The following is a 12,267-nucleotide window of genomic DNA, read 5'->3' on the forward strand; positions in this document are numbered from 1 at the left end:
TGGACAGTTCGGCGCCTATGCATCGATGGTAGAAGGCAGCGGACTCGGATTGATATTTGGCGCGTGTCGCGGCGCTTCCCACGCTACCCCGCCAGTGGTTCGGCCGGTCGTTCACCGTCCGGGAGTTGAGATGCCGCTTTGGGCGAAAATCTCCCGGTGACCACATGGCTGTGCGATTGCTTGGTGACAGGCTCGAGGGCGAGGCAGTCGGGAAGTCGGCGGCTGGCCTAGAAGAGTGTCGAACTTCCGATACGAGGATGGAGGACGCAGGTTCGCACGCCACGTCTGCATCGCGCCCTGCCTTACCGCCTCCGAATGGCCAGGCTGAAAGAGAAACGGCGATCATATCCATTGAGGACACAGATGGATGGCGTGACTCCGGCACTGTCGTTGCAGCATGGATTGCAGAGGGCGTTGGCGCTTAGGAACGTGCTGCAGGCTCTTGTCGCAATGGCTTCTGTCGCTGGGGGCTTTTGAGGCTGTGCGCGAAAGTCTCTTCGATGCTCTGGCTGTGAAGAAGCTGCTCTTTATCGCACAAGGGGCTGGGAAAGGGGCGAGTCTTATAGCGATGTGTGATGGGACACAGCAGGTGTGGTTGTGGGAAGGGGACGAAGAGGGCTGCTCGTTCTCCAGTGTTGAATTTCACGATTCCCGCTAACCGGATTCGGAACGACCCATGCCCCATGCCCCAAACCTCAACCCAGCCTCGAGGCCATGGTGCAGGGGCAACGTTGATTTGACTTCATCTCGGTTTTCGTCGTCCTGCGCAGTATTCGTGCTGCATGCATTCACGTCCCGCTTTCCGTTGCTTGCATCCGCTAAGCTAGAACCGGTATCCGTTTCCCTCTCCACAGCCCTGCCTTATGGCAGGTGTACGTAAGCTTCCTGATAAACCAACATGCGTATCCCTCTCTGCATGAGAATAGCGTTTGAGTGTCTACCCTTCAATTAAGTTGGAATTAGAACCTCACTGTCTTCTAGCGTCAGGGTCGGCCTGCTCGTCCAAGAAGTGTGCGCAAATGCATCCACTTGATCATTCCATTACAACCTCTCCGCTATGAACTCCAAAAACATCCCCTCTTTTACCTCTACAACGCTTCGCTCCAATCCTGCCTCTTAATATACTCCTCCATCGTCGTATACTTCACATCAACGCCCAAATCCCACGGATAAACTACACTCGGATCGGCGCCATCATACCCAAACTCATCAATATACTGCCACATATCCGCGAGCTCGCGCCCGGCAGTGCCCATATACTGCTCCAGCTCCTTGGGATCCTGGCGTTCGAAGGTGGCAGTCACGTTGTTGTGGCGCGACCACATGGCAAGCCACTCGTTCCACGTGAGGTAGGAGCCGGCGCCCATGAGGTTCTTGCCTGGGGGGAGCGCGACGAGTGCCTTGACGAAGTGTCCTGGATGTCGTGTTAGTGACCAGGATACGGGAGAGAAGCGAAAGGGCACCCACCTGTATCCTCATTCGGATCCACCATCGGCAACTTCCTATCCGCCCCCATCGGCACACTCAACTTATACGTCCCATCATCCTGCTTCTTCGGCACCATGCCTTGCTTCCAGTTACTCGCAAACACACCCAGCTGCAGCAAACTCGTCTTCTTCCACAGCTCCGGATACTTCTCCCTACAATACTCAACCGCTACCCACTTCGCATCAAAATGCAAATTAAACGTAATCTTCCCTTTGCTCCACTCCTTGCTCGAATTGACCGTGCTCAGTACAAACCGTTCAATCGTCTCAACATTAGCAGCAGCGGCGTCGACGATGCTGCGGCCTTGAGCGACTTCGCGCTCATACGCGATTTCGTTGGGTGTGATGTTGCGTTCAGCGGCCAGTTTGTGGACGGCGGGATCTTTCATGTGCTGCCAGAAGTCGGTTACGCCGAAGATGACGTCGGCGTTGGCGAATGCGGCCCTAAGAGTTGAGAGGTCGTCGAGGTCGCCGGCTACGAGCTCGACGCCTTTGTCGGTCCATGTCTTGGATGACGGTTTGCTGGGATCACGGGTTATGCCACGGACGTGCCAGCCGGGCTCGTTAAGGAAGACGTTGGCGACGGAGGAGCCCTGATGCTGGTTAGTCTTCTGTGGCGATGGAGGGAGCGGGGAGAGAACGTACCTGGTTGCCCGTGATACCGACGATAGCAATGGTCTTGGTGGACATCTTGTTTGCGTATGGGAGTTAAGAGATAGATGGGATATGTTGATTGTAGGTTGTCCGGACGGAAGGCTGCGATTGTTCTGTCCTTCCAAGCTGCCCATCGGGCTCACCTTTATATATCTCTTCCTCGGTACCATAGCTGCCGCTCCTACATACCAACATACGCAGGCACATTCACTCCATCGACCATTCTACCGAAACGCCGACCCTTGTATAAGCATAGGCTCCAGCGCCACCAGCGCAGCCTTGTTAAAATGGGCTAGCGTAGGGTTGGTACCGGAGGATACGTCGCGGACATAGGCCTTATCTTGAGTCTTCGGGATGAGTTAAGCAAATTGTTGCTGAGTCACAAGCTTGAAGACGCCGCGCCGGCGGTGCGCGTTTGTCAGTAGCGGCGGCTCGCCTTTGGGGGCCGAGAAGGCAATTCTGCACTCGGAGTAGTCTTTGTAAGCAGGAAGCCCGACGCCGACCGGAAACTTGGGCCCTCGGACGAATACGGTCAGTGCATGTCGCTCGATTTTAAAGGTAGAACATGTCCATGTTAATGCCTGTTACAAGAAATACATTGCCAAACCAGTTCATCTGCCCATTTTGAGCTACGCCATGAATATTGTGTCATCCGTACAAGAACACAGACAAAAATTTAAACTCCAATTCCCTGTTCCTTTCCCGCGGATGAAAATACGCCGAAGAGAGAAAAGTCCCAATATGAGTGGAATGCGCATTACACCCGTTTCTACCGCCTCGAACTCGCCATGTGGCCGTAGCGATCTCTCACCTGTGTCGTGTCGTATGCTTGCAGAACGCGTGCTTGCGACTCGTCTGTCTGTGAAAACGCGTAGCCGCGCTGCTTGCGCATGCGTTGTACTTGCCGCACTTTGCGGATGGCTTTCTGGAACTGTTCCATGCTGTTCCGATGGTTAACTCTCGAAAGAACTGGAGCTGGAAGCTTGGGGGGACATACCGAGGTCTGTAGTCTTGGATATTGTATTTCTGAATCTCCTGCACATGATGGTAGCTCTGCGGGAAGTACATGCGCTTAGCGTACTTCCAGGCGAAGTCTCTCATCAAGCATAGTGGAGGCAGAACGCAGAGCATCGCCCAGAACCTTGGGTCTGGGAACATGCGCTGGATAACGCCAATATATTCCGTTGAAATGTTGAGCTTGGGCGCAACGGTGGCGTAGATGGGTATAAGTATGAACCAAATGGCCATAGACCCTGGGATTGCGAGGACCGTGTACTTGGTCCAGATGTTGGTGATGAGCGCTGCCTTAAGCAGCACCGTTGCGAGTGCCGCAGTGTAGAGCGAGGTGCCCCAGACCCAGTGACCGGCATTCTGACCGTCCCACTGAGGCCAGTCCCAGAGTATGAAGGCTTGCGAGGCAAAATATAGGATAAGGGAGTGATAGAAGCCGTTTGCGACCCAGGACCAGAAAGAATGCATCCTGAAGAAAACCCCCGTCTGGCTGAGACGGTAGAGCTGTGGATAGCGATCTAGGAGACGAGCGCTGACGAACTGATCGAAGATACCTAAGACGAAGGGAGGAGCAGCCGTGAAGAAGACGTTGTAGAATGTAAGCGTCCAGGACTCGTAGATGATCTGCCCAGAGAAAGCGTTCTGGAAAGAATACCAAAACTGTGTCATGAACAGCGCAATGTTCTTGTAGAAGGAATACAAGATAACCTTGCTGACCCGCTGAAAGCTCCAGGCGCCGTGAACCAAGAGGAGCTTGCGAAGGTAGCGAAATTGACCGATGGCGATATCTGCGCTTCGAGCGGCCTGGAGGCCTTCGACACCGCTTATACCAACTCCGACGTGCGCCGCCTGGATCATGGAGACATCATTCGCGCCGTCGCCGATCGCGAGAAGAATCGCTTTGAGATGACGCTTGACCAATTTGACGACCAGAGCTTTCTGTAACGGGGACACGCGACAGCAGATGACAGCCTTGCATTTGACGGCGAGGTCCAAGAACAATTTCTCCAGGTCGCGCTCCAAAGCGTAGGTGAGTGACTTGCCGTCAATGACAAGGGCAAGCACGTCCATCTCGGCTCCTCCCTGACTCTGGCTGTTGATGGCGTTTAGCTTCTTCTGAATATTGTCTCTTGTGGCCTCCTTTGACTCCTCGTTTATGATGAGCAGGCTCATGTCTTCGCTGATCAACTTGCAGCTCATGCCGATATTGATAGCGGTCTCTTGACGATCGCCTGTGAGCACCCAGATCTTGATCCCTGCGCTTTGCAGCGTTGCGATGGTATCTGGTACCCCATCCTGAAGCTTGTCTTCGATAGCGGTTGCACCGAGAAGAGTGAAGTCATGTTCAATGAGCTCGGCAGCCTTGTCAAGCTCCTCGGCACGGTTGCCGCTAACGGTGGTCTGCGCGGTATTGAAGATCCTGTGCCATTCCTGAAATTCATTCTCAGGAATCTCGCGCATTGCCAGGCAAAGTGTGCGGAGACCGTCAGCGGCATACTCTTCAAGGTGTGTCAGGGTGACCTCCACGTAAGGGTTGTCTTTAGCAAGTCGCTCAAGGATGACAGTATCTGCCCCTTTGCAATAACATATGATCTTGCCCTCTGGTGTGCGGAAGATGGTAGACATCCTTTTCCTTGTGGAGTTGAACTCGCAGACGGCAAGTAGCTCATACTCCAGTTCTCGGCCGTCCACGACGATTGTGACAGATCGCGGTTTTCGCGCGAGGAATTTGTACCCTAATGTGACAGCGCCTTCGACCAAGGCGCCTTCGTCGGGTGAAGCTGCTTGATACTTGATTGTGTCTTTCTCACCACCTCTTTCTGGAATGACTGTATGACATGTCGAGAGCAGAGTCAGGAAGTGGTTGATTATGTCCCTGTTTCTGTGGGTCTTGCGATTCTCTTCTAGCTTGGCAAAGTCGTGGATGCCGACCTCAACACCATCTTCGAAGGTAGCTCGTCTGTCTTCGGGAACCTCGTCTGCGTACTGAATGCCTGCGATCGAGGACTGCCTGAACTCCATCATGTTCTGCGTTAAAGTGCCGGTCTTGTCAGAGAAGATGTATTCAATCTGGCCCAACTCCTCAACCAACGAAGAAGTACGGCAGTTGGCAGGTGTATCCGTCGGCTCGTAGTAGATGTCGAGATCAGCATCGATCAGACTACCGGTATAGTATTTCACGATTTCGATCGTGACGAACAGAGAGATGGGAACCAAGTTGGAGTAGAGGACCCAATAAGTCAGCAGGTCCGAGAAGAACTGCTTCGCGCCGTTGAAAGTGTCGTATTCGAGATAGCCAAGGTTCCCACCTCTTGTTGTCCTGACGATAACGTCGCCGACGGAGCTAATGATGCTAAGCGCAATCAGAATGGCCACAAGCATGAGAATCTGCCTGTTCACCATCTTTTCGACGTTGGTGGTCTTGATAGGCGTAGCTGTGGCGTTTCGCATAAGCTTCGTTTCATGACCGGTAAACACTACGACGCCGTGGATCCATGGAGTATTTCTGAGGGTCGCTCCACGCAAGAGTAGCTGATCTGGCGCTAAAGGTAATTCCTTTTCTCCTCCTCCGGCTGCAATCGTCAATGTCGCTTCGTAGGTGTACAAACTGCTGTTGGGCTGTTCTGATTTGAGTTTGCCTCCAAGACGGGCGAGTTCGGCTGGGCTGACAAAGTCCGCAGTTTCTGGAATTGCTTGCTTGATCTTCAAGTTGGTCTCGCCGTCTAGATTTGCGGTTTCGATATAACAGAGACCTTCGGGTTCTGAAGAGGCGAGCAGCACAAGATCAGCAGGAAATGGCTGCTCCGACTCCACGCGAACAATGTCTCCTACGGCGACATTGATCCATTTAGATTCCTGGAAAGAGGACCCCTTCAACACCTGCGCCTTGGAATTGTTCAATGTCGAATCTGATTGTTTGCGCCTGTGGTCCTCGACATATTCCTTGACAGCAGAGACGAACAGGACGACGCCGAGTGGAACAATAGTAGTATATCGCTTCGTGGGAGAAATGCCGGGAATCTGTTGAAGAATAGCGGTGAATAAAAAGAAGAGATTGGCGTATTTTGAGAACTGTTCGTACAGAAACTTCGGGAGGAAGGTGACGACGTTGTATTTGGTGGTGGAGATGTGGTTGTCGACGTACTTGTTCGCAGCGTTCGCGGGCGGGTTATTGAGGTGTATTATCCTGGGACCTAGGGTTGATGGATCTGGCGCTCCTCGCCCGAACCCAAATTTGAATGTCCCGGAACGGCGTTTCTTTGGGGCCTGCTTTGATTCATCGAAACCGCCACTCTCCGTCCGACCTTGCTGCGCGGCATGCTCTGTCAAAGGCAGATCCATTTCCGAGTACTCCGGCCCTCTCCCGAACATGTTCTTAACGCGGCCGGTGAGACCCCCACCCAGGCTCAGAATACTATTCCTGTTCGCCTTCTTGGAGGTCGTGCGCCGCATCCCCGCGGGAGTATCGTAGCCCCCACCAGATGCATAGTATCCCTGCATGGAGTGGTCATCGTCCACGGGTATCTCAGCATCAGAGTACCTCTGGTAGTTGTTCAAATCTGATGTTTGCGAATATAACCTCGCTCCGCCCGCCGAATACGGCGTCTGCCCGGCAGGCGGCGCCCCAGGCCCTCCCGGAAGGCCTGCTGTCGGCCTGGCCCCTCCCACGAACTCATCGTATGATACCGAGGGCCGACCTTGCGGTGTGTCCGTATTATCTATGTCATAGCGATGGAGGAGATCTTCGTCGTTTACTGGCGGACGCGCGCCGGAGTAGTATGTAGGCTGGTTGTCGTCGAAGTCGATTAGATTGTCACTCGGCGGTCCACCAGGAGGCCGACCGGCCATCGCGGCCTAACGGTATACGGGCGCTTGTCTCCACACTACACTGTTATCCGTCCAGCCTCATCCGGAATGTCCGAATTGTGCAGCTCCTTCTCTTCCGCGGTGTTTGGTTGCGCGCTCGGGGGTGCGGCGGTGACAGTGGTGGTGGTGATGTAGAAAACCGCGGGATACTGCTCGATGCGCCGCACAGCCTCCGCAGCTTGGCCGGTGTCTCGAGATGCGAGCGGGATGAGGTCGGCGGTCCGCGACGGTCGGATTGCACGGCAGCGAGCGTAAATGATCGGAATGTGCGACGGCGATTGGGGTTCTTTGGTGAGGGTTTGGTGGATTGAGGAGGTTGAGGCAGAGTGAAGGCACGGACGGACCCTTGGGGCAGTGCGGGTGGCCCTGCGCCTCGACAAAGCTACAGGAAGCGCGCACCGACGCCGTGAGCTGGCGATTTCTCTGGCAATTATCCGAGATCAAAGTGCCTGCAGAGATTGAATGCGGGGGATGCACAGCGCCGCTAATTCTGTATTTTTGTACCTACACAGTGGGTATGTTGCTGCCTCTGGCTGCGCGGCGCCATACGGAGGTGATGGATGCGAGCCGCGACTGACGTCGCCTGCCAAGCCACGCTCCAAGTCTGAAGCTCGCGACTTCTGCCAGAACTCTATCTGCACACCACCACTGCTACGTGTGTCTCAAGACTCCTAATACAGTCAATAGCGCTTTTATCCGTGATTGAAATGCGATATTTCAACACTGCTCCAACGGCGTCGTTCCTTACCCAGCCGCATAACTGCCAAGCGCCTAAGACGCTGGACAGCATGGGGTGCTATTCTCGCAAGATATTCTCTAGCTGGCTCGATTTTCCGAGGAATGCGTACTAGGGCTTACTTTCCTCCACGGCCTTGAGCCACTGTAGAGTTACACTGAGCGAGCGGCTATGCTGCTTTAAATAGTAAAGCGCTACAATATGGGTCAACGTCTCCAGGGCTGCGTGTGCGTCTCAGTGTTTCTCATCGAGTTTGGGGTGTCCGTCTCCGCCAAGCGAATGCGTGATGCCTGCCATCCTTCCATGGTGGGCGTGAATTCAGGGGTAAAGGAAGTGATGTCTGAGATGCTACCCCTGACTCCACCTGAGTGGTCATGGTGTTCTCTTTGCCCATCACTATGAACCACGGTTGTCGAAGGCCTTGACATGTGCTCCGAGCGGTCTCTATTCGGTAGCGCGAGCCGAGGCGGTGATGCCTGCTGCACAGTGCCGGCACGGCACACACAACGTAAAAATTGACTCACGCATCACCCGCACCTCATCATGGGTCGCTCTTTTCTTGTGCTGGTCGCTCCTTCCTTCTCAAAATTGTACATATACTATTCCACATTCCAAAAATGTCAACAAACACATCAGAAGCCCGGTTAGCTCAATCGGTAGAGCGTGAGACTCTTAGTATTCACGTCTTAACGGATCGATTGCAATCTCAAGGTTGCGGGTTCGACCCCCGCATCGGGCTCGAGTGTCCTTTTTTTTTTTGCCGTCTTTTGCAACCTTACAGGACCTGTATGACTATTGGTTCCCTACCAGAGCATCAGCCCCACTCATCGAGTCGCCAGACGCATATATTGTCTTACTACTTCGGGCTGATACGTCCTTTTATCGGCTTTTTGGTTCCTGGATGGTTCCTGGAATGAGTCCCACTAGGTACGCTGATACCAGGATACCCCTCCACTTCCGGAGACCCTCGAAATTCTGGCCTTACTAGTAGGCAGTGGACGGATTGTCCATGAGAATAGACTCCTAGATCTCTTTACATCGTGGCGTTCTCCCACATTCCACAGAACAGCATATGGAACATCCTAGCTTGGTGCCAGTCACGCTCTATGATCCACAAGAGGATTGTGTTCAATCCAACACTTGTCATTAATGCTCTAGAATTGTGTTGTTAAGTTCAAGGGAAAGGATTTGTGGGAAGCATCAACCAACTGAAGGCCTCCTGGGTGATGTTTCCCAAGGCCGCACTCCCAAGGCCGCACTTCTAGCACTTCACCCCCAGGCCCTCCCTGTTAGTCAGTCTTTCCCCTCGCTCCACTTTGCCGCCTCAACAGCCGCTTTATATTCGACCAAAATCGCGACGAATGACTAGATCCTGGCGGCTGTGAAATAGATGAGTGATGTATCATTAGCCACCTGAAGGCCTCAGGCTAGTGTTTCCTCCGTCTCTAACCCTCCTGCCAGATTCCCCACTGGCCCATTGCGGGGCAAAGAAGGATTTGATACTACTCTTTCGGTTCATAATAAGGAGTGGTATTGTAGGAGCTGGAGTTTCGACATGTGGCATGACCTCATGCTACGCTGTGTGGGGCCCAGCGACGGTGCAAAAGGTCGGACGTTACAAAGCGATAGCATTGGAAGTTGTGAAATCGCATTAACTCGAAAAATCGCAGCAAAGGAAAGAAAAGAGGCATTACAATCCCGGCGGAGAATAATAGAAAGCGCTCTCCCCAACATTTGCGTCAGACCCCGAATTACTCCACGCTGGGACTTCTGTGTTCAAAGTAGCCACAAGTTACCTCCTAGAAGTCCGCATTATTTCAGAGCCAGGTATGTGGACGATGGGTTCGGACAAACCTCTTCCTCCCCCAGCTAGGTGCTTCAATTGCAACATCGTGTTTGCGGCTATACCAATGTTTCCTCGTGTGCTCGATGAGGATACGAAGATCGATGCCTGGATCATCAAACGGACGCCGAATAATAAGATAATCGCTGTCGTCCTAAAGAATATTAGTCTTCAACTGCGAACAGTCAGCGGAGTTACAGGCGACGCTTACATGATCCCATTCCCAAGGGAGATCGTACACATTCAGTGTGTCGGGCATCACGTACCGGCGATGGACCCTGATCCATCTCCTTCCGCCTTCCTCCCAGGGCTCGAAGGCGGAGTATCCGCGGTATGAGCCACCCGCATATGCCCATTCATTAGAGATCCGCGGCGGAGCCTTCTTCGGGTCTAGTGCGCCTTCCACTGTTCGCGGCCCGAAGCCTGCTTTCAACAGCTCCTTTTCAACCTCAGCTTTGAGCTTATCCTCCTTCTCCTTATCTTCTTTCTTTTTCTTCTCTTCGGCTGCCTTCCACGCGTCCTTAAGTCTCTTCTCCTCCTCTTCCTTCTCTTGCTTCTTCTTCGCCTGATCCACCTCCCACTGCTTCTTCTTGTTCTTCTCCTCCTGCTCTTCCTGCGCTTTGTCGATTTCCCACTTCTTCTTCGCGGTGTCGAGCTCCGCCTTCTTGTCCGCCTGGTCCTTCTTGTAAGTGAACACTGCTTCTTCGCCTGCTTTCTTCCTTTCCGACAGATCATCCTTGTATTTGCGGACTCCCTTGTCACGCGCGTCATCAATCTCGGCGACGTGATCCTTCCAGTCCAGCTTCGCTTGACGCACGGCAGAATTCTTGGCATCATCTGCGAGACGTTGTTGGTGGACATAGTCGTCCACGGCGGTCTTCTGAATGTTCGTGATCTCGAGATTGATAGGGTCCAGGAAGCCGTCATCGTAGTGGTGCCGATGCCTTCGTCCGTACGGATCTTGTGGCCTACCATCAACCCAGACTTGCTGATTCATTACTTCTCCGTGGTCAAGCGACATTCTGTCATTGACCCTAGCCCTTGTATCACTCACGACGCTGGGGGAATATGCCGGGCTAATGCCAGGGGTATAGCCTGGAGCGTATAGAACCGGCGCCGGAGCGGGTTGCGGGTATCCCCACGCGCCGTAGCCCACACCGTGCTCGTACTCGCTCCTATGGGAGTGATCATGGTCGTCTGAATTGCGATTGTGGATATCGACGTGAAGGTTCGGGACCGTCGAGCGACCGCCTAGGAAGATATCTCGTTCATAGTACCGATCGACTGAACGTGCTCTCTGGCTTCTTCCCTGCACAGGTCGACCACGTGGCTGCTCCACAAACACTGGTGGGACCGGCACTGGCGGAGGAGCTGGTGGAAAGACAACACTAACTCGGTCCCTTTGACCGTGATGGCTGCGGTGCGGAGAGCCGTTATGGCGTCCATAGTGAACCCTGACGGGTACACGTAGGTGGTGATCCCGAGTATACCATGAATCATCGGAATCGACTGAGCTGCTCGAATAAGCGGACTCAACGTCAATATCGGCATATGCGGGACGGTGCGAGCGTGCCATTGGTGCCAGTGCGAGGCTCGCCGATTACGATTGGCGTGAAAGCAGCGATTATGATCTGAAACAGTACAACATTGATACTGTGGAATGGTGTAGGATGGAGATGTAACAATTGGTTAGCCAGGAAACAGGTCGCAGAATGCAACGCGGAGGATCTGCATGCGCCCCGATATTATACGCTGACCACCTCGCCGGAACCCATCCTCTCCGAACCACCTTTTCTATTCATTTCCATGGCGTGAAGCACACATTCACCATCCATCTCTTCAGCTCAAGCCACAGTAGTACGAACGTAGGCGAGCCCTCGAAATGGAGTGATCGTATCCTGTAACCGGCCTATAAGCGTGGTTGAGCACTCTGCGTCGAATCACGGCTGCAAAATTAGAGCGATCATAAGAATAAGCGCAATGCAGAAATGTTAAACGAGAAAGGAGTGAAACGAAGTGTTATTGGGTGGTAAGGCTTGTTTGGCGTTCTGTGCGGCTAGTCATGGTGGATTTTGTTGCACGACGGTGGTGAGAGGTGGTGTCGCGAATTGGAAGGCGTGCCGCTGAACATCTGGAGCGTGCGCCATGCGAAGACGAAGATGATTCAGCTTGCTTATTGTGGCGATGATCGTGATCTCTGACCGGTTTTCATCCCAGAGAGGTAATGAAGGGTGACTGAATTGGAATGCTGAAGTCGCTTACTGCCCCGCTCGATCCCGAGCTTGCTGAAGGTCATGTGCTTGCGCGGGAACGCATTAGGTCCGGAGGTAAATCACGGTGCGTAAATGCTCCATGAGAGTCTTTAAATCGGGGTTCTCGTCGGGATGAGTTGGTTGATGTACGATGTAGAGGAAAAAGTTAAGTGTCTCCACAGCTGGGTGTAGTTTTGCATGTGTCGGGTCTAAATCCGTTATCTCCGGCCCACGCTATGTATGCTTCTGCCCAGCGCGTTCATTGAGTGAAACTCTCGTTGTTTTTCCCAACTTCATCTTCATATTGATAACTACTCCTAAATTGCAATAACATATGATTAGCTGCCCCTCATGGTGGCAAAAAGGTCTTAGTCGATTCAGTGACGGACCTCCAGACAGCAGCGACTAATACGGACG

At 53.3% G+C, this 12,267-nt stretch overlaps 3 protein-coding genes and 1 non-coding gene across 4 annotated transcripts; 1 reads left to right on the forward strand and 3 right to left on the reverse strand.

Annotated features, from left to right (window-relative positions):
* Positions 1–1,048: 1,048 nt before the first annotated feature.
* On the reverse strand, positions 1,049–2,540 carry BU26DRAFT_458725 (NAD(P)-binding protein). Its single transcript, XM_033824990.1, has 3 exons — positions 2,133–2,540; positions 1,468–2,080; positions 1,049–1,414 (listed from the first exon to the last, which is right to left on the reverse strand). The coding sequence occupies exons 1-3, from the start codon at positions 2,175–2,177 to the stop codon at positions 1,089–1,091; spliced, it is 984 nt and encodes a 327-aa protein (XP_033683434.1). The 5' UTR covers positions 2,178–2,540; the 3' UTR covers positions 1,049–1,088.
* A 132-nt stretch (positions 2,541–2,672) lies between these two features.
* BU26DRAFT_334011 (phospholipid-translocating P-type ATPase) lies at positions 2,673–7,241 on the reverse strand. The gene is made up of 2 exons (XM_033822223.1): positions 3,139–7,241; positions 2,673–3,082 (listed from the first exon to the last, which is right to left on the reverse strand). Exons 1-2 carry the CDS (start codon positions 6,999–7,001, stop codon positions 2,911–2,913), a joined length of 4,035 nt encoding a protein of 1,344 aa, XP_033683435.1. The 5' UTR covers positions 7,002–7,241; the 3' UTR covers positions 2,673–2,910.
* Positions 7,242–8,393: 1,152 nt separating this feature from the next.
* BU26DRAFT_t33 lies at positions 8,394–8,494 on the forward strand. Its single transcript has one exon. It is a non-coding gene; the product is annotated as a tRNA-Lys (tRNA).
* A 1,078-nt stretch (positions 8,495–9,572) lies between these two features.
* On the reverse strand, positions 9,573–11,174 carry BU26DRAFT_605897 (uncharacterized protein; the record flags this gene model as incomplete). Its single annotated transcript, XM_033835624.1, has 2 exons — positions 9,573–9,752; positions 9,810–11,174. 2 exons carry the CDS (start codon positions 11,172–11,174, stop codon positions 9,573–9,575), a joined length of 1,545 nt encoding a protein of 514 aa, XP_033683436.1.
* Between the last annotated feature and the right edge of the window lie 1,093 nt (positions 11,175–12,267).

The sequence above is a fragment of the Trematosphaeria pertusa genome (genome assembly GCF_010094035.1).
Source record: "Trematosphaeria pertusa strain CBS 122368 unplaced genomic scaffold BU26scaffold_8, whole genome shotgun sequence".
Classification (NCBI taxonomy): Eukaryota; Fungi; Ascomycota; class Dothideomycetes; order Pleosporales; family Trematosphaeriaceae; genus Trematosphaeria; species Trematosphaeria pertusa.

Excerpts from the sequence above, each read along its gene's own strand:
- BU26DRAFT_458725 (XM_033824990.1), bottom strand. The coding sequence starts at position 2,177 with ATGTCCACCAAGACCATTGCTATCGTCGGTATCACGGGCAACCAG. Across the intron at positions 2,081-2,132 it reads TCGGTATCACGGGCAACCAG|GGCTCCTCCGTCGCCAACGT; the intron begins GTACGTTCTCTC and ends AACCAGCATCAG. Across the intron at positions 1,415-1,467 it reads GGATCCGAATGAGGATACAG|GACACTTCGTCAAGGCACTC; the intron begins GTGGGTGCCCTT and ends CACGACATCCAG.
- BU26DRAFT_334011 (XM_033822223.1), bottom strand. The coding sequence starts at position 7,001 with ATGGCCGGTCGGCCTCCTGGTGGACCGCCGAGTGACAATCTAATCGAC. Across the intron at positions 3,083-3,138 it reads ATCCAAGACTACAGACCTCG|CATGGAACAGTTCCAGAAAG; the intron begins GTATGTCCCCCC and ends CCATCGGAACAG.